This window comes from Pleuronectes platessa, chromosome 6 (assembly GCF_947347685.1).
Source record: "Pleuronectes platessa chromosome 6, fPlePla1.1, whole genome shotgun sequence".
Taxonomy (NCBI): Eukaryota; Metazoa; Chordata; class Actinopteri; order Pleuronectiformes; family Pleuronectidae; genus Pleuronectes; species Pleuronectes platessa.
This window is the reverse complement of record NC_070631.1, coordinates 4738265-4759677: the sequence shown is the minus strand read 5'-3', so window position 1 is coordinate 4759677 and position 21413 is coordinate 4738265. Positions and strand designations below refer to the sequence as shown.

The 21413-nt window shown below is 46.0% G+C and overlaps 2 protein-coding genes across 2 annotated transcripts; one reads left to right on the top strand and one right to left on the bottom strand.

Annotated features, from left to right (window-relative positions):
- Positions 1-652: 652 nt before the first annotated feature.
- On the top strand, positions 653-10529 carry uckl1a (uridine-cytidine kinase 1-like 1a). Its single transcript, XM_053425703.1, has 15 exons — positions 653-672; positions 4423-4610; positions 4793-4899; positions 5133-5303; positions 5496-5567; positions 5673-5862; positions 5955-6016; positions 6365-6381; positions 6578-6676; positions 6748-6841; positions 7704-7766; positions 7855-7977; positions 8109-8216; positions 8457-8613; positions 9161-10529. The coding sequence occupies exons 1-15, from the start codon at positions 653-655 to the stop codon at positions 9241-9243; spliced, it is 1554 nt and encodes a 517-aa protein (XP_053281678.1). The 3' UTR covers positions 9244-10529.
- A 3192-nt stretch (positions 10530-13721) lies between these two features.
- On the bottom strand, positions 13722-19590 carry si:dkey-70p6.1 (uncharacterized protein LOC570575 homolog). The gene is given in 7 exon segments (XM_053425701.1): positions 13722-14249; positions 15311-15448; positions 17221-17526; positions 17528-17765; positions 18680-18720; positions 18845-18902; positions 19457-19590. Coding segments are annotated over 7 exon segments (1443 nt in total).
- Between the last annotated feature and the right edge of the window lie 1823 nt (positions 19591-21413).

The window sequence follows — 21413 nt, the reverse complement described above, 5'->3', positions numbered from 1 at the left end:
GAACATAAAAACAACATATCAGTATACAAAATAGATTAAAAAAACACTTTTACACACAAAATAGGTCCCCATATCAAGAGTCCATGTTAAAAAATTAGAATGACCAAAGGTTACATATGAGAGCAGGTCTGGCTTGCTACTAACCACTGTTTAAGGTTCATACATCTGAGGCTACTTTCTGAAAATAATGCCTTTTTATCTCCAAAGAATGATTTCTTTAATCATAATTATGACTTTTTAATCTCTATTTGATTTACTGTCATAGTTATTACTCTAATCTCATAATTTGGATTTGCTATCTCATAGTTAGGACATTTTAGTCTCATAATTTTGATTTACAGTCTCACAATCATAAACTTTTTAGTCCCTTAATTTGATTTACTATCTTGTTTATTCTTCTCAATCTCTTAATCTGATCATAAATCTGACTTTTTAAACTCCTCATTTTGCATTCATCAGTTTTTTCCCTCTCACTGGCGGAAATGAGTTTCCACAGTCCTCCCCTTCAGCGAGGTGGTGGAGACACGTGATGTTTGAACTACATTACCCACAATCCCTCAGCTCGGGGAACCAGGAATCATCCATGGCTCTGACCGGCCGGTGCCGGCTCCTAGGTCGCGGGATCCCCATGGAAACGGAGTTCGGGAGGATAATGTCGTCCCGCTCGGACAGGTTTGATGCTCGGGATGGTTGTGACGTGTGTTTGGGTTCGATTCCCTGTAAAGATGCTTTCTATTGAGTCCGCAGCAGCAGCGTGTTGATGCTGTGCCGCTGACACACTGAGTCCTGTCAGCTGCTCTGAGTCCACGTGACAGGTCTCTTCTCTAATATTAATAACTGTAATAATAATGATAATAATGATAACGGTAGCACGAGGTGTACAGTCAGTGTGTTTCATGTTGGACGGTGGATGCAGATTCATCCGATGCGTCAAACCGCGCAGGTCAACGGAAGCAGCTGATGTTGTTGCGTCACACGAACGAGAAACCACGAGATTCTCCCTCAAATTCAAATAATGTGAAATAAAACAACGATATTTACAGTTTTCAATCTGTAGCGTGGAACTCACTGATGTGTTGAGGAGAGATTTCTTTATATAGCTTATTCTTTATAGAGTAAACATATGAAATTATTAAAAGAAGCCTAAAATGTTAGGTTAGATTTTCAACCATTAAATTTCAGTTAAATATGATGAATCATCCATCCTCCTTTTATTCATATTCAGTGCTGATAGAATTTTATTTGTGTAATATTCAAGTAAAAGTAATACTATAGAATGTTACATTATAAGTACTTGTTATGAATCATTACTAATGCACTAATATGTATATGCAATAATTAAATGTTGTAGTTTGGAACTTATTGGATTGATGAATATGTAATAATGCATCATGGCTTTTGTCTGTTTATTATTATTTTCTGCGAGGTAACTTAAGTTGTATTAAATAGCGTTAATATTTAAATAAGCAGGAAAAGGATACACTAAAGTACAAATACTTCAAAACAATTCTTAAGTCCATTACTTAGTTAGCAAACATAACTATTGTACTCAAGCACTTCTTAAAGTACTTCTACTCCACTAGATTAATATTTTACGTCACACAGAAAATGATGCAAAAAGAGTTTGGTATATTTTATAGATTGTAAAGCTATTTCAAGCTTGTATAAATAAATATGGCTTCAATCGGCTTAGACTTGTGCAAAAGTAATTAGTGTTAAAAACTGAAATTTCACTGCTCTCAAAGAAAATGAAAATTTGGTAAAGAATTAGTATTTTTTCCAATTTCAACTGTATTTTAATACTATTCAAATATGATTTAATAAGGATTAAAGTTAAGGTTATTTTATGAAGCAACAGTATCAAATGTTAAGGTTAATCAACAAATGATTCAAGCTTCTCTGTTCTAAACTGAATAACAAGGAAAAAAGTAGACAATGGACATTTTCCACATTTTTCTCAGCTCTGTCACCTGTATTAATAAGAACACAGCTCCAGTTTGTGTGTGTGTGTGTCTTGTCTGTGTGTGTGTGTGTGTTTGTGTTTGTCTGTCTGTGTGTGTGTGTGTGTATCAGATCAGTGAGAGGAAGGAGCAGCTGAAGACTTGCGTCCTCTTTCTGATTACAGGAGCAGCTATTAATACCAGCCAAGCAGTTCTTTGCTGTCAGTGTTGCAGTGATCCTCTTAGTGTTTGTCCCACACACACACACACACAGACAAACACAAACACACACACATGAACACACACAGAGAGACAGAGGTGAACGGGCAGAAGAGGAGGACAGGTGGAGAGGAGAGAAGAAGAAGTCAGATTTGTTTTCGATTGTTCAGCCTCCACAGAGAGTTTAATCAGAAGCTGCTGTGATTTGCACACGTGTGCGTCTTCCGCTCGGTGTTGTTACTGAGGGCTGTTGATTGGGGCGAGGTGGACACAGTGACAGGCGAGCTGGACGGTGGGAGGTCCTCGTCCGAGGCAGACATGACTCTGCTGGACGGCACCGGAGCCAGGGTCTCTGGCTGCTGGTCGCTGAGGTCAGACTGCAGGTAGGAGCGGACTGTGGGTGTTGTTGTTGATCCCTCTCAGTGCACACACACACACACACACACACACACACACACACACACACACACAGGATGTGGGTTATGCTTGCAGGGATTTTTGCGTCGTTGTATTTGTACTGCGTCTCAGAGGTTTTCTCTGTAGTGTGTCATCACTGAACAAACATTTTGAGACTGCAGAATGCAAAACAGTCATCAGCCAGCCCCCCCCCCCCCCCTCCCTCCCTCCCTCCCAGTTACGGTTTGTCTGGTTTTGTGTGCGTATTTGTAGTCGTTGTGTATCGTGTGAACGAGCAGAGTTACTAATTACAGCCGGCGGGAGCAGAGTGTCTCCAGAGGGTGTGACGCAAAAGGCTGAGCTGACTTTTCTATCTTCGGTAGTAAACAGTGGTGTGAGTCAGATCTTAATTACAGTCATCCACACTGTGATGAGCAGGTCGGAGAATTAAACAGCAGCTTCGACTCTGTGAAGGAAACAGAGAGAAGATGAACAAGTATTTAAGTGTGACCTCACATTTACATGGTCATGTTTTATCAGGGAAATGATTGAGCCATAAAAGTATGAAATACAGAGAAATACACTAGTTAGTATTTATGCATTAATTTTGAGGTGGAAACTATGAAATATTTGCCATGAACACAATCAATCAATGAGCTATTAAATCAGCTTCTGATCAATCTATTGATAATCGACTTAAAAGGGTTTTATCCTCTGCTTTGTAAATATAAAATAGTTTATTCATAATAATAATAATAATACTGTGGGACATCAGACTTTGGGACATCAGGCTTGAGACTTCAGACTGTGGGACTCTCAGGCTGTGGGACATCAGGCTGTGGGACTTCAGGCTGTGGGACATCAGGCTGTGGGACATCAGGCTGTGGGACTTCAGGCTGTGGGACATCAGACTGTGGGACTTTAGGCTGTGGGATTTCAGGTTGTGGGACATCAGACTGTGGGACTTTAGGCTGTGGGACTTCAGGCTGTGGGACATCAGGCTGTGGGACTTCAGGCTGTGGGACATCAGGCTGTGGGACTTCAGGCTGTGGGACATCAGACTGTGGGACTTTAGGCTGTGGGATTTCAGGCTGTGGGACATCAGGCTGTGGGACTTCAGGCTGTGGGACATCAGACTGTGGGACTTTAGGCTGTGGGATTTCAGGCTGTGGGACATCAGACTGTGGGACTTTAGGCTGTGGGACATCAGACTGTGGGACTTTAGGCTGTGGGATTTCAGGCTGTGGGACATCAGGCTGTGGGACTTCAGGCTGTGGGACATCAGGCTGTGGGACTTCAGGCTGTGGGACATCAGGCTGTGGGACTTCAGGCTGTGGGACATCAGACTGTGGGACTTTAGGCTGTGGGATTTCAGGCTGTGGGACATCAGGCTGTGGGACTTTAGGCTGTGGGACTTCAGGCTGTGGGACATCAGACTGTGGGACTTTAGGCTGTGGGATTTCAGGTTGTGGGACATCAGACTGTGGGACTTCAGGCTGTGGGACTTTAGGCTGTGGGACTCTCAGGCTGTGGGACTTCAGGCTGTGGGACTTTAGGCTGTGGGACTCTCAGGCTGTGGGACATCAGACTGTGGGACTTTAGGCTGTGGGATTTCAGGTTGTGGGACATCAGGCTGTGGGACATCAGGCTGTGGGACTTCAGGCTGTGGGACATCAGACTGTGGGACTTTAGGCTGTGGGATTTCAGGTTGTGGGACATCAGACTGTGGGACTTCAGGCTGTGGGACTTTAGGCTGTGGGACTCTCATGCTGTGGGACATCAGGCTGTGGGATTTCAGGTTGTGGGACATCAGGCTGTGGGACATCAGACTGTAACCTGTCCTGCTGTTTGCTGTGTTTCTTTGCAGTGGCAGTGGGGAGGACTCGTTGGACCGGCTGCTGCCCCCCCCAGGGGCCCCTCGCAGGAAGAGCACCACGTCCCTCAGCACGACGGAGCCTCCTCTGCTGCGAACAGGCACACGCACCGTCTACACCGCCGGCCGACCTCCCTGGTATGACGAGCACGGAGCTCAGTCCAAAGACGCCTTCGTCATCGGTAGGACACGCACTGGTTTTACTGGTCCTCACAGTTTCTTTCACAACGTTCCAGTTGAGCTGCAGAAGCTTCATTATTTTACCCATAAACACTTTAATCTGTAATTCTGTAAGCGCACGTGCACACTTCCTATTAGATACACCCTGAAAAGCAAAAATAATGGGCCTTTGAAACGTCTGCAGGCTTGTGTGGGGGCAGCGCCTCAGGAAAGACCACCGTGGCCAATAAGATCATCGAGGCTCTGGATGTGCCGTGGGTCGTGCTGCTGTCCATGGACTCTTTCTACAAGGTGAGAGTCTCACACACCAGTTCTCTGTCTTTCTACTTCCACCAGGTTTGTTTGGTTGTAGCAGGATTATGCAAAAAAAATAAAATATCATGAGCTGGAAGAACCCATTACATTCAGCTGCTGTGGTCACTGACAAGTTTTCCCCAAAACGTCAAACTTCCCTTTTGAATTCTTCAAACCTTCTTTATCATCATGAACCGTGAAGCTGAGCGTGAATCTGCTGCGTGTTCCAGGTTCTCTCTCCGGAGGAACAGACCCTGGCCGCGAGCAACGACTACAACTTCGATCACCCCGGGGCGTTTGACTTCGAGCTGCTGGAGGCGACGCTCAGGAAACTGAAGCAGGGCCGGAGTGTGAAGATCCCGGTGTACGACTTCAACACGCACGGCCGGCAGAAGGACTGGGTGAGTTCTGCTTCCTGCAGAGAAACGGCTCAGGGATGAGCTGAACTGGATTCACTCTTTTCCTCCGTAAACATGTTTTCCCTCATAAACGTATTTCTCAAAGTGAAACTCTGCGGCTTTAATCTTTTAAAAGTGTTCTGGCTTTGAACTCTCCTCTTCCTCCTCTTCCTCCTCTTCCTCCTCTTCCTGCAGAAAAATGTTTACGGTGCCAGCGTAATTATATTTGAAGGAATTATGTCTTTCGCGGACAAAGAGCTCCTCGAGGTAAGCCGGTGTGTTTTCTGTTTGAACAAATCCTTGTGTTGGGGCTGAGTCCTCATCAGCAGGGATTGTCTGAGTGAACATTCCTCCTGCTCTTCCCTCCTGCAGCTCCTGGATATGAAAATCTTTGTGGACACAGACTCGGACATTCGACTGGTCCGCCGGCTCCGCAGGGACATCACAGAGCGCGGCCGGGACATCGAAGGCGTCATCAAGCAGTACAACAAGTTTGTGAAGCCGGCCTTCGAGCAGTACATCGAGCCGACCATGAGGCTGGCGGATATCGTGGTGCCAAGAGGCGAGAGAGGATTTTCATTTCCTCATTTTTCAAACAGAGAACTCAGCAGCAAACATCTCTCACTGTGTGTTTCATTGTTCTTCCTCTACCAGGTGGAGGGAATATGGTGGCCATCGATCTTATAGTCCAGCATGTTCACAGCCAGCTGGAGGAGGTGAGGGGCAGAAACACAGGCTGTGCAGTGGAGGGAGGGTGGCGCCACCATGTGGCCAAAAGGCTTAACACACAGAGACAGGAGGAGAAAATCCCAAACTGTCCAATAACCTGAAATCAGAGCTTCTGCAGTTAAACAATGTAGTCCTTAAAGTCTGGTGATCATCTTGTAACAGGGTTTCTGCAGGGTCATAAACAAATCCTTTACAAGTTAAATATGTTAAAATATCATGAGCTAGGTTGTAAATCAGGAGTATAAAGAATTAACAATGACAAATATCAGCAGCCTCATAATTTACAATCATTTAATTCATCTGATCTTTATTGTATTGTCCTTCTCTTCATGCAGCGAGAGCTCAGTGTCAGGTACGCCGATCCACATTCTCCCTCTGTGTTCTGTGACTGTGGTTTTTCTGACTGTCTCTCTGGTCCCTCTGGTTTCGTCTTTTGAGTTGACTGTGTGGGTCTCTGTGATACTTCTCCGTCGTGTTAAAGTCAAACTGCCTCAGTTGACGAGCGGGTGAAGCCGTGTTGATCTGAACGAGCCGTCCTCTGTCCTCAGGGCTCTGCTGGCCTCCGCTCAGCAGACGCAGCCTCTGCCTCAGACGCTCTGCGTGATGGAGAGCACGCCGCAGGTCCGAGGTCTGCACACCATCATCAGGTGAGCTGAGCTCCTCTGCAGCTTCCTGTCCACGCAACGGCTCCATCATTTTTGTTTTTGCTTTCCTGCAGGAACCAGGAAACCAGTCGAGACGAGTTCATCTTCTACTCCAAGAGATTAATGCGGCTGCTGATAGAACATTCTCTCACTTTTCTACCATCTCAGGTACTTCTGAACGTTTACCTGGTTGGTATCAATGTTTTTGAGTTAACGTCCTGCGCCGCCTCACTTCACTGTGTGAGATGTTGTCCTGTGGTGACGAGCCCACAGGTAATCATCACCAGCAGTCCCCCCCCCCCCCCCCCCCCCCCCCTCAGCTCTGCAGAGTGTTATGGCCTCCGTCAGGTCGTTTATGTGCTTCACTTCACTTCACTTGACTGTTGTGGTTCAGTCTCGCTGATCTAATTGTTTTAAAACTGGAGCTGTCAGCTTTTTAATGAAAAGGCTCTGATGCTCCAACTGTACAAACCCTGCTCTCCTCCACATGGCAGGTTGACAAACTCAGCAGCGTTTAGCAGTTTTCTCTCTGGTGTCGCCTGAGCCCAAAAAACACAGCTGATATTTCCAATCTGTGGTTCTGCTGGAGGTTTCTTTCAGCTAATGAAGAAGTATTTTCTCTTCTCAGTCGCCAAAGTGCTGCTCATCGTGGGAATCGTTGGATTTCTCTGTAATTTTTAAGGTTTCTGCCTTCGATGGAAAGTGCCTTGAGATAATGTTTATAATGATTTGGCTCCATACAATTTAAATTTAAAGGCATTTGATCTATTCTTCATGGGGTGGTTGGAGCCAGTTCCAGCTGAAGTTAGGCATGTAGCAGGCTGCACCCTGGACCGGTCTCCAGCATGTGGCAAGGCCAACATACAAAGACCCAAAAAACCAATCCTACTCACATTTTTAATCCAGTCAGTGGGAGGAAGGAGAATCTGGAAAAAAAAAAAACAGATACAGTTTTTCTGTCTGTAGTTAAATGTGCAGTGTGTTTGTTTAAGTCTGTTAAAACTCTTTTCTTGTGTCTCTCCGCGAACAGGCGTGTGTAGTTCAGACTCCACAGGGCCAGGAGTACCAGGGCTGGAGCTACAACGGCAGAGGGGTGAGTGAGGCTCCTGTTTTTACAAGGTCTCGTTAACTCCCAGTGGAGCGTGTCCTCAGGGTGTTTGTCATCACGTCCGTCCCCACAGATCACCGGTGTGTCCATCCTGCGGGCAGGAGAGACCATGGAGCCCGCCCTCAGGGCCGTGTGCAAGGACGTCCGCATCGGCAAGATCCTGATCCAGACCAACCTGGACTCAGGCGAACCGGAGGTAGAGACAAAGACCATGTCCTCAAGACGCTGATGTGTGTTACGTGTTTCAATTCTTCCACATGATGTGTCTCCGTGGTAACTACCCTTCCCTGATTCTGTAACCATGGTAACCTGTCTCCTCCTCTCCAGCTGCATTACCTGCGTCTGCCCAAAGACATCAGTGAGGACCATGTCATCCTAATGGACAGCACGGTGTCCACCGGCGCTGCTGCCATGATGGCGGTGCGAGTCCTGCTGGTGGGTGCAGATTAACATCATCACTCGTCAGTAGGAACAGGAGAGACCTCTGTGTTCTGTCCTGGTGACGGCTGATCAGCTCCTGTTCTGCACAGAGAAATGTCAAATCAGTTCTTCCCTTTCTGCTTAAATCATCCTCCTGATAATGAGAATAATGATGAAGCAGGTTTTTACAGTTGTCCCCGTGTGTGTGTGTGTGTGTGTGTGTGTGTGTGTGTGTGCGTGTGTGCGGCTGAGCAGGATCACGAGGTGCAAGAGGAGAAGATCATGTTGGTGTCGCTGTTGATGGCAGAGCTCGGGGTTCACTCTGTAGCCTACGCCTTCCCCAAGGTGAAGATCATCACCACGGCTGTGGACAAGAGTCTGGACGATAACTTACATGTAATTCCTGGTATCGGTAAGACAGCAGATGCTCAAACTCACTCTGTTTAACTTACTACACAGCAGAATCAGAGCACATCTGTCCCACAGTTTGTCCAAAGGGGAACTCATCCACCTGTTTCAAGTCTCTAAACATTAGAAGAACTTTGTATAAAAGTCAAGTCGTGAGGTTTTCAGCTAACACAACTGTTTTATCAAGAAAATACAAAATCTCCATGGTCTTCTCCGCAGATGACAGATAACAAACATCTGTGTTTCGAGCCGACAGATTTCATTTCATGTCCCAGCAGATTCTAATTTTATGCTTGTGTCACTTCAGACTTGAGTCAAACTCTCCTCTCGATCACTTCTGTGACTAAACGGCACAATATCAGATCCACCCGTCTCTTCTCTGTGGACACAGATAGTTACATTAAGATGAATATTTAATGCAGCATGTTATATTAATCTATTCTTCTGTTTGGGAATCAATCATGAATCAATTATTATGTATTCTAGTTGTGTTTATTTATTGTTTTCTTCAAACACAGTGTCTCTGACCCCCACTGTTGTGTGTTTTTCAGGGGACTTCGGGGACCGGTACTTCGGGACGGACGGGTTGGACACCTGGAGCGATGAGGAGGACGGAGACCAGCCGTCGCACTGACTCCAGCGTCCGTGAGCCTCCGTGAAAAAGAAAATACAAAACTCTACTTGAAAACGTCTCTCGTTGCTCAGCGGTCACGTTCACTTCTCTGTGTACTGTACGGGAACTTCTCTACTGTGTACGCATGAGGGATGTGTCGCTCTCAGAGGATCACACAAGTCAAACAGTGCCATTACCCTTTGAGGTACAATAATGCAACAACAACAATATGATTATGCGCTAAATTAATTCATTCTGGACTGAGTTGCACCATAGACTGTAAATAAAGAGGTTGTGAATATTGCAGCCAGCCACCAGATGGCGATGTGGATGCTTTGGCTTCACTTTCGGGAGCTGTCATATCTTGCATCTTTACTCACAGTGAATATGGTTTGCAGCAGGTTTTCTTTTTCATGAATCCAGGAAGTATTAGTTAGCGGTTTATTCAATGAGGGTGCACCATTAAAACTTAAGGAATATTGTGACTAGTTAGGACTTTAGTAAAGTGTGTATGTGCTGTTTGTGTGCTTTGAGCTAACATCCTGCTGACATGGTGTAAATCTGTGAAACTTGAATGTAATGTTTATATATGAAGTGAACTTGAGCTAATGTACGACGACGCTAGCTTTAAGTTTTAGGAATCGCTGGTGCAACCTGCTTATGAAAATGTTCTCAGGCCTTGTCTGCACTACTGTGGATATTTTTTTAACATAAGCTTTCACTTCTTTCACCTTTTTGTTTTTAAAAAGAAATCTCCGACCACATAACCTTCGTCCAAAAAAACACAAAAAAAACGATCACAAACTTTCCAACAAGCCGGCCGGGCCACTAGGTGGCGACAAAGTCAACGAAGCTGTTAGTTATTTGCAATTTCTAAATATCATTAGTGTGGACAGAGGCTCTATCACACTTTAACATAATGAGCTCACAGTCAAAGAGTAGTCAGACATGTTATACGATCATATATTTAAAAGGGAAAATATAATTTTCAATATAATCAACCTCTTACAGGTTAACACTTTCACAGTGGGTGGAAAACGCCCAGTGAGCTTATTGCAAATCTTAAATTCAGGGTGTGAAGAAGGATTCAGAGAGATTCAATTCAGGTTTAGTTTTCAGATCTCACTGCCTCGTTCCACTCCCTTTGGGATTAAATGAGGTGCGACCATTATGAACTGATCGTGGGAGGTGTGATTCTCAGTGGGGGGGGGTCGCAGACTGTCACATGACTCTTTCCCATGCTCCTCTGACTCTCAGGTTCAGACCCAGGCCACCTTGCCTCCCTCTCCGCTGCACCTCAAAGCCTGAAGGGGGTCAGTACAGTTCCCCTCTTAGCGTCTCTGTGACTCAGACTGTGTGAGGAGTGTGTGTCTTTGACTCCACGTAGGAACGCACACACGGACTCACCTGCATCACTCCTGTCGCACAAGTTCAAACATGCTGATGTGATGTGGCGAGGGGGCGGACACAGAACCGTGCCCTGTGGTTCTTGGGTTTGCACCAAGCGAGCTGACGCAGCCTGCGGGTGGAGTGACGCCCGGTCGGGAACATGTACGCTGGAGATGTCGATGTTGATTCAGGTTCACACGTTGAGCAGTAAAAAGAAACAAGAACCTTGAGCCTCTTCGTTTCTGCTCCCTCTTGTGTTCTCACTGTCGACTCCACACACACACAGACACACACAGACACACACAGACACACACCGAGGCTGGTAATGATATTATTGCCTGGCCAGTTTGTGACCTTATGCATCAGTATTATCTCCTCCTGTGATTCTTTTTACTGATTCTGACAATTACCCCCATGTCATCAACTCTCTCACCCATCGATGGCTGTGGATGTGTCCTCGTCCTCACACCTGCAGCATCTCCTGCTCCCACAATCTGTGTGTGTTTGATTGTGTGTGTGTGTGTGTGTGTGTGTGTGTGTGTGTGTGTGTGTGTGTGTGTGTGCGGGTGACACAGTGATCACGGATGTCACACGACGCACGCTGTATCCTCCAGGACAGCAGACGACTCGCCCGATCATGTGACTGCCGCCTCAAGGTTAACCTGTTACCATGGAGACAGGCCGGCCAATGAGAATTCGGCAGACGGTTGCGATGTTGACTGCAAGCTTTCTGTTTTAAAGGGGGTGACCTATTTTTTTCTCCTTCCCCCCCACCACCCCACCCCCCAGCCACCCCCTTACTCAGATGCAGACCCCCACTACACATGAGCACGTGCACACACACATTCATACAGATGGAAAAGAAAACCCCCCCCCCACACACTCACAGGTTGTAATGTTGCACACAAAAGAAGCAACCTCAGATCTGAAATAACACACGTAAATATATATTAAAATGACACACTTTAAAGATCTGTTCTCATTTGATCCTATGAATAGAAGTGTTGAGGTTTATCTTTCCTTTCATAGGACGAATATCGAGAGGCAGCTTTTTCAGATCAGAAGAAAAAGGTTTAAATTAGAAAGAAAGTCTTTCTGTAGTGAACTCGGCGGAATTCCGCCTCCTCTCCGTTTTAATAACTATGAGATAAAGCGAGCGTTGTTTTTTTTTTAAAGTGCCACTTTATTACAAAAGTATAAACTTGACTGACATTTCATGAATAGTAATCTTGATATAAAACATTACAATCTTTTGCACTTAGCACTTAATTACACGCTGTTGGAGTACAAGACCCTGTAGTCTGAATAGCAAACACACAACATTAGCTGCCACATTTAACTCAGCTGGGTTTTTCCAATAAACAAAAAACCAAAAAAAACAGAAACACTCCGGAGCTTCGTGGCTTCAAAAAACAACAAACAGAAAATACACTGAAATTTTTTTTACATTTGCAGCTGTTTTGCAGTTTGTGTCACAAGATAAGTCATTCCAAAACACAAGTAGAACGTAATAGAAAAAGATAGATTTCTTGACACTGATGATATATTTATTATTCTTTCTCTTTTGTAAATGTACATACACGTTGCATCAACATACAGTATAATCACATTGTTTTCTGGGCGAGATTTGGTCAAATGAAATCGTTTATACCCCGCCAGGATTTTGGGGGATGAACCTTTTTTTCCCCGTGTGTGTGTGTCATCCTCACGATGAAGCTTTGCCTCGCAGCGAAAAACCTTTTGGCTTCACACTTTTGTCAATATCTGCAATATTCTTTTTATATTTTTTCAACACTGATAACAGAGAGGAGAGAGGGTCGGTCGATGGAGCGATGACCAGACGCTTTTGCTAAAACACATCAGTTCTACTGCAGCTTTGTCCGAGCTGCTCTATAGTGAAACCCAAAGCAGATTCATATGAGCACAGGGCGGAGAGGACGATGAAGATGGACGGTCCACAGGTACGAGGACTGAGCGGAGGGGAGGTGTTCAGTGGACTGTCTCCATGTGTGGGACTCCAGTAGTGCTCTTTAGTCTTGTCTCATCTGTACTGTGTGTGTGTCTGTGTGTGTCTGTGTGTGTGTTGCGTTTGCAGGAGGAGAGAAAGTCAACGCTCCTCTCTGCTGCACAGAGTCCCGCCGAGCCAGAGACTTCCTCCATCTACCTGGCTTTGTGCTCTACAGAGAAATAAAGCAACACGCTAAAGAAAATGAACAACCAACGACAATAGAAAATGAAAAACATTCATATAGAGGTACCACATGACAGTGCTTTGATTTTTTGTTAGGTTTTTTTTCAAACTTTTTTTCGGCATGCAACTTGTAGCAGGCAAAGTGCAGAAACAGGATCGACAAAGTAAAACACTTCATTTACAGACGGCAGTGGAGAGAGTGTTCAGTCCGCGTCGGAGGAAACAAAACATGAGGGAAGTGTCTGCTTGTTTCTTTTAAAACATGAAAATGATGTAAATTAGTCGAAGCCTTTAGGAGAAATGCTAAATGTGTGCAATCTTTTTCTTATAATACTCTTATAATTGTTTCTCTTGGTCCCTGAGCTTTCAAGTATTTTTTTGATTAGTAATTCATTCCATTATATCATTTAAATTCCATCCTGATCACATCTTGACCAGCTACAGGGAATCCCTGTGCAGGAAGTGCTACCACACGATTTCACACAACGCTGTGCCATTTCCCAAAATTAAAGTCCTGCTCGGACCAGATAAGTGATTATTTTTACCCGCTAGAATTGAGGAAGAATTTAGGCTTTTTACTTCATTGTGCTTTGCACATATGTCTCAGTGAAATACAAGTGCTACTGTTACCAACAGATTGCTCTGCGATGGTCTTGTGCTCATTTATTATTCACTACCTTTGGATTCCTTATAAGGTTTATAGATTGGACTTTGTATCCAGCCCAGGTCATAACAGGTCGACATTACTGCCCGAGGCCTCTGGAGCCGGTGAAAGGCCTGAAGTCATGACTTGAATGTAAACAGTATGTGTGGGGGAGCATGACAGGGGCTCAGCCGTCACTCCGCCTGGTGTTCGCTCAGCTCCTTGTGTTGGAAGGACGGGGGGGGGGGGGGGGGGGGTCACAGTGCAGCCGCCGCCTCAGAGCCCCGTTACATACATCTCCATGCCGTCGTTGAAGGTGAAAATGGTGGTGGTGCTGGAGTTGGCGGAGCCTTGCTTCAGGTCGCCGATGCTCTCGTACAGGTTCTCCCCCGGCAGCAGCAAGGCTTTGGCAGGCAGGTGCTGTAGCTTGGGGTTCTGCTGCGTGGGCGGAGGTGGAGGGGGCTGCTGCTGCTGCAAGGGCTGCTGGGCTTTCTTCCTCCTCGGCCGCAGGGTGGCGCACGTGTTGGGGGGTCGCTCCCGCTTCCAGGCACCTCCACCTTCTATGTTCTCATAGGATGGTTCGAACTCCTCGGTCCCGATGGACTCGTAGCAGTGGTCGTCGAGGGGCCCTCCGATGGCTTTGCCCTCCAGGGGGGCCCAGGTCTGAGGTTTGACCACCACGCTAAACCCCCCGTCCCGATCACCGCGACCCAAGGTCCGGAAGCCGGGGTTGGCTGGAGGAGACCCCGGCACGGCTCTCTTCTTCTTTCCTGTTTTGCAAACCTTGGAGTACATCTCAGCCACCTGCAGGCAGACAACAGGACATGAGATTATGGTCGTGAAAAGGACTTTGAATGAATAGTTCAACATTTGAGGAAAACACTATTGACTGTCTTGCTGAGAGTTTGATGAGAGACCTGACTTTCATATCTCTCCATCATGGAGCTGCAGATGTTCAGTTTAACATAAAGAGCAAAGTGTAGAAGCTAGATTTTGTGAGCTTGTACAGAGCCAGGCTTGCTTTCCCCCTTGCTACAGTCTTTCTGCTAAGCTAAACTAGCAACATCTTCACTACCAATTATACAAAGAGTGCACATGTACAAATCTGTGCATCGAAGCATTGATCTAACCCACAACTATTGTTTTAATTTCCAGTAAAGATAAAGATAATTTCCAACGAAATGTGTGAAGCAGAAGAACCAGAAATTTGCATTTGATCTTATTCAGGCAACATATAAACACTGAAATATTTAATATCGCCCCAGTTTGTTCCTCTCAATACAAACATGCAATGAACGCCATTTTTTGTTTGACTTTAACATTTGAGAAACAAACATTAATATAGATAAATGATGAAACTTCAGTTTGTAAATAAAGATGGACGACGTGTCTTCTTAGAACATTTAGAGCCAGAGTTTGAGCCGTGGCGATCGGGGGATGGAGACTCAGCTGTCAATCATTTCACTCTGTTATTTTTGTGCAATTAAACGTATCAAAAAAATGTACTCTCGAACAAACAGCAATGTGATAACTGGTTAAAATGTCAAATACTGTCTTTGAGGGAAAACAATTTCTTTTACATGTAGTATTACTTTTTATTGATGTCCCATCGATTAACATGGAGGAGGTGGGTTCGATGACCTATTCTGCAGGGGTCATGTCGTCCATCTTTATTTACAGTATTGTCACTAAAGCTGTGGCTTAACTATGTGACTTTTAAAACCACTGGTGTTTTATCCGGCATTAAAAAAAATGTAATTGTAAATTTAACTGGGGGGGGTGACATCGGGAACATGGAGCTTCAAGAAAATAAGGTAATAAAGCAGCCGACAGGTTGATGCACAGGCGGCAGCGTCCTCGCTCACCGCGGCAGCAGACGGTTGTATATTCTCCAGCGTCTGAGCCCCCAACTGGCCCAGGGCTTTATTCTGCAGCAGGAGCAGCTCCTCGTCCTCGGGAGGCTTCCAGATGTACTGCTCGCCGTTTCCCATAAACATCACTTCCTGTCAACAGAAGAACAAATTACATCTGGGGCACAGCGCCGGTCACGTGTCCATGCGTGACACCCGGCTGACGAATGAGCAAATAAAGGCTGCATTTTTCCAAATAGACCCAACAGGGCTGATGGGAAACGAATGATCTGCTTTACATGCAGAGGCGCTGTAAGAGAGAGCTGGTGTAAGACGGGGGGACTGCAGGGACTTCATACAGTATTCAATACAGTTTCCCTGGAAGGTGGAGCTTCCAGCATGTGCTTGTATACTGGATGAGTCAATTTCAACATGTTGCATCATCCACCGGAAAGCCAGTGGCGAGCAGCCCTGCGAGCAGACGGCGCTTCACATGTAAGCCTGTGAACCGCGCATGTTGGCGAAGTCGGGTCACAGCAGCCGGCGCGACCTCGCTGACCTCACACGGGGCAGCAACTAGTCTCCCACTGTCACCTGGAGGGGAGCTCGGAGCCTTGCAACCACAGCAGACTCAGACAGCCCGCCTCCGCCCCCTGCTGCTGCGAACATGCGGAGGAGGTGACAGTTCCCCGGGAGGAGAAACACCGCGCTATCACCAACGGCTCGCCGACAAATAAACAACGCTCGCTGCCTCGGCTTCCAAGGAATTTCTGCAGACGCGCAAACATCACAACACCGTGCACGAGGCAGCGAGTGCAAGGAAAACATTGGCACGGATACACAAGATCAGATCGTCTGCAGCATCAACAGGAAATGTGACAGAAACACTCAGAATCCTGCTCCGTGTTCCACAACAGCAAACTCTGTGTGTTCATGTTACACTGTCAAGGGTTTTTACTCATGTCCTGAGAAACCTGAGCAACCAGCAACAACCAGAACAGAACCATTCACACCTGATGGGCCAATCAGACTGTCACACTTCACAAGTGTCTCAATTCAGGTGCTGCTTCTTTCAGAGGCGACATTTAAAGATCACGATTACGTCACAGCGCCGGAACTAGACTGTCCACATTCGAAGAATCCTTCAAATGCGTCTTTTCATCCCAGAGAAACAATGGCTTCAACAGGTTGATCCATCCCAGGACATTAAAACTGTCTCATCCATCCTCAGCTCGGTTATTAAGCGACGAGCTGGTGACACCGATCCCAAAAAGCCTCCATAGATCAGAACTTCTCCTTTCAGGTTCGGCCTTTGAGCTTCCTCCAAAAGATGCAGTCGCTGCATTGAGACACAGCCATGAACTCAGTCTCCTTCTCCTTCCTATGATTTCATCTCAGACCTCGGGAGAACCACTTGGAACTGAGCGTTTCACTTCCTCTCCCCCTGCAGCCATCATTCCTCAATCCCTTCAACTAATACAAGTGACCACTGAGGTGTTGCTGTCAGAGCTTATTGCAAAGGAAATGTGAAGCTGTAAGCTTTTTTATCTTAAGAGTCAAGGTCACAAACATTTGGTGTGAACACCGGACTTCATTTCCACAACAGGGGTTTTAACTCTGTGGGAATCAGGTCTGAGTAATTGGTAACATGGTAATTACATGTTTATTACATGTTAATAACACGTTTTTAGCTACCTACAGATAAGCCAAGCTAACTCTATCATGCTACTTTCATTCCATTAATTCTTTGTTTGTTTGTTGGCAGGTTACGCAAAGCTGACACAATTATCCAAACTAAGATGAATAAGGAATATGAGATACATTTTTAATTGCCAGGTGTAAATGAAGACTAACACTGAAAATGTTTAAACCATCAGTTAAAACAGATGAATTCCTCTGTGTGGGAAACATTGAACTTGACCAACCTTTGGGAATGATGGGACGCTGAAGGCCTCCACGTTTCTGCGGGGCAACTTTGTGCTGTGAGGGTGCGGCGGAGGAGGGGCGGGATGTGACGGTGGGGGGTGTCGCGGAGGCGGCACCGGCGGCTCAGCCATGTCTGTCCCACTGTCCCTCTTTTGAGGCGCCTTGTCGGCCTTCCTCAGCTTCCTGACGCAGGCGTACTCGGCCGCCTCTGGAGGGTGAGGCGGAGTCATGACCTGGGACTCGTTCTCAGGCAGCCCTCCTTCCACGTCGCCGTCCGGGTCTGGGGGCGCAGGGGTGTTGGCGGGGAACGGCCGGAGGGGCCGGAGTGTCCGTCTGTCCGGCCCTGCCTACCATGGCGTAGAGGGCATCGTCAGTACGTGTGGTGGAAGAGCGCCCGCCCACCTCAGAGTAAGTGTGCTCTCCTTCTTCTCCAGTCCCAGAAGGGATCTGGGGAAGCTTCCTGCCTTGAGAACGAAGGTCAGAGTTAGACCAGCGGCCGGGCAGCAGCAGCAGGAAGTCCATGCTGGCTGGACGGCTCTTTTTTAGCCGCCTCTGCAGGCCACAGACAGGCTGCCGTTAAAGTCCTAACCATGACCTTCGTAAAGCAGGATTCACGCTCACTCCTCTCGGACTGGACGGTCTGGAAATCTGTCACTGGTCAGAGAAAACCTGGAGCTGACAGTAGCAGGGAGCTGAGGGAGACGGCTGAAGAGACGCTTCATCCAACTTGGCGTGGTTCCTCTGCAGTGGAAGCAGGACAAGTCTGAAGCAGGACATATGCTTCTATTCCTTCAAACCCTCGCAGGCTTCTGTCCTCGTGCCCACAAACGCAGTTCCCTGTTGACTGTCATTGATGGAGCTCCAGGATTTGTCTTGGCTCTGTGATTTCTCTCTTTGAGCGATATGTGCTCAGAAATCCCGACCGAACAGTCCAATGGAAGACGGCTGAGGTGTAAATGTAGCGTGAATCCTGTTTCAGGGTCAACTTCTCCTCCATAACGCCCTTGAACTCTACTCCCGAGGATTTAGTGTGAATTTGGGATCAGATGGTACGATGTTAGTGAGGAGGAAATGTGCACAGTGGCACTTATCAGGGGTTGGTAATGTTGTTTCGCTAAAATCAGAACAAGCCACAGTTAAATGTATCGGTGGTTAATGGCTCCATTTATTGCTTTTAATTATAACGCTATTCGGAGCTGCAGAGAGAAACTCATTTTTACCATTTCACACAATTTGGTGGAAACCTTGTATCTCCGCGGTTTCCTATTCAACATGTTTCCAAATGAGCATAAAGAACAAAATGTGCTTCACGCAGAAGATTCACGATTAGCTGCAGTGAACGAGACGTCGGGAGGTTTTCAGCTCGAGCTCGGTTCCCCGAGAACACAGGTCAGGATTTGTATGTGAAAGATTCACTCACTTTTGCCATTGCAGGTCATCTTGTTCATCTCTGTGTCAGATTTACTGATGGAGCGCAGCTTGGACTGTCTGAGTATACCCTGGTGACGCACACACACACACACACAGACAAACACACACACAAAGCCATTTAAACAATAATTAAGACAGAGGAGGCGACTGATACTGTTCCCTGGTGAATTGAGTGCGTTGTCTGATACCCACCATGTCCATGAGACGGTGTTTTCCACCTTCGCTGGGGACATTGTGTGTCTTCCCCTTCCTGTGGTAAACACAAGCGCTCTGTCACACAGATGGACACTTACGACACTGATGCACTTGTGTGTTTGTTTGTGCAGAGCTTGCATCTGACTCACTGTCCGTGTGTCGCTGAGTCATTTTGTCAGTGTGCGCATGTGAGACGGACATTAAGAGTACATCTTAATATGTGCCAGTGGGGGAGAGTAACTAAGTACATCAAGTACCATTTTGAAATAAGGGCCCCTTGTCAATTTGAATTATTATTGTCAATAATAACATTTGACTGCAGAATGGGTACTTTTACTTAAGATACATTTTTCCGTGAATTCTTTTGTTCTTTTACTTTACTAGTAATATTTGAATGGAGGACCTTTACTTGTAGAGTATTGTTACATTCATATATTGGTACTAATACTTAAATATTAGTTCTACCTACGTGCATAAATACTCTTAGTACTCTCTATGAGTCCTGCAAGTGCAAGTGAGCATCCTGGGTCTATACATGTACATGTGTGTGTGTGTGTGTGTGTGTGTGTGTGTGTGTGTGTGTGTGTCATGCCCAGTGACTGCTCTCACCTCTGGCAGCCCACGCAGAGCACCACGATGAGGATGGTAACAACAAAGGCTGAGGCAGCAGCGATAGCACCCAGCAGCAGGACCTTGCCGTAGGGAGGAGCCGTGAAGTTCAGCCCGTCCTGCATGGAGGCCATGTGGGAGCGCTGACGCTCACTTGCTCTCACACACACACACACTCACACCCTTACCCTCATGCACGCAGGGAAGTGCCACGGTCTCACTGGGATCTGCAACAAGAAGGCCCAGAGTGGAGCTTAATTACAAAGTGATCTGACCTTTACAAAACATTAAGTGGGTTAACACAGCTGTGGAACCAGAAGTAAATCATTCACGGTGCAAGCGGCAGGAGGAAAGAGAGAAGTGAGAATTCCCATCCAGCTCTGAGGCAGTGGAGGGAACAGACATTACGCCTCAGGCATGTGCCTCTGCTTTACCTTGTTTGAGGGATTACTGAGCTTTGTGTGGCAGACTTACAGAGCGCACAACAGCATACCTGCTCACCAACAAAGAGTATCTACTTCTTCACAGCATAAACATGGGCTGAAAGAAAGAATCCTCATTGAACGAATTCTGGCTGAAATAACCCAGAAAAATATAAATATCTGAATATCTTCCTGAGAATCCGCTGATCTGTTTGTGGAAGCTGTGATATAGATATTTGATAAATGGGTAATTGCAAGTTTTCCATGTTTTTACGCACATATTGAGGAGGCCCAGTGAGTCACAGCAGAGCGGAACGTGCCAGCAGGCAGAGTAAACCCGAAACTCTGAAGTTTGTGGAAACACACAGAAGCATCTTTCCTCCTTCCTCTCCACTACTCGCTGGCTGCCAGACACTTTCACACTTGGCACTGTGATAATGTGTTTCAAATAAACAATACCCAAAAAAATAATACACAGATATAACAATAGACAAAAATCAAGCCGGCTCTAATCTCTGACAAACCGTGCCATCTGTCCACTGTCACAATGTGCTTCCATTTGTTTGTCTCTCGTCCATCTGAACAACAAGAGTGTCAGACTGCAGAAAGCAGAGCGTCTGTCTGTCTGTGTGTGTGTTTGTCCAAATGTCTCTTGTGTAGTGAATCTATTACATTAACAGACAAAACACTTGATTCTGGATCTTTTCTGTAGTTTTCGTGTATCGGCCTCATCCTCGCTCGTGATCAAATCTGACATTTTAAACAAGGCGTGCGTTTCCAGATGTTCTCCACTCAGACGGAACTTAATCTTCACGTCTGAATTACTTCAACAATTTGTCTGTAGTCTGGTGAGCAGTGTGTCTGAAGACAACATGTCTACATGAAGCAGCCTAAATTTAGATTCTTAGCATTGTGATGTTAGTGAGGCTTAATAAAGACACAAGCTCTTCTTCACTCATCCCTCTTCATCTTCACTGAGTTCTGAGGCTTTAATGTAAAATCCAAGGCTGCAAAATAAAATTACACTTAACATCTGGACACAAGCGCGTTGCTCTGGATCCTGACTTCACCCGCTGCTTGATTTTGACAGTTATTGTGAGTTCACGTGGTGTCGGAAATAATCAGAAAAATGAATTTCCAACACTTTCTCAACTCGGACAGTTTGTGAAAAGAGTGAAAAGTTTCTGAAATGATCACATATAAGTCAATTATATGTTTCAGCTCTAAGTAGAAGCTTTTTGTGAAGTTTTCAGTTGTTACACATTTTGTCGCTTGCAGACTGAATGTCCATATACAGATGTTTTGTGTGATTTTAAATCATTTATATGTCTCCATATTGATCATATCCATCCACTGTATATTCCACCCGGTATGAAAGGGTCCATTGTTTGCTGGAGCCGGTCTGAGCTGACACTGTGCGAGAGGTGGGGAACAACCTGGACCTGGTCACCTGTGTGTGTCGCAGCCATATCGATCATAGCATAAAATCATCCCTGGAGTCTGAACGTGAGTCAATATCAAGTTGTAAAAACACC

Excerpts from the sequence above, each read along its gene's own strand:
- uckl1a (XM_053425703.1), top strand. The coding sequence starts at position 653 with ATGTCGTCCCGCTCGGACAG. Across the intron at positions 5,568-5,672 it reads CGGACAAAGAGCTCCTCGAG|CTCCTGGATATGAAAATCTT; the intron begins GTAAGCCGGTGT and ends TCCCTCCTGCAG. Across the intron at positions 7,978-8,108 it reads TGGACTCAGGCGAACCGGAG|CTGCATTACCTGCGTCTGCC; the intron begins GTAGAGACAAAG and ends CCTCCTCTCCAG.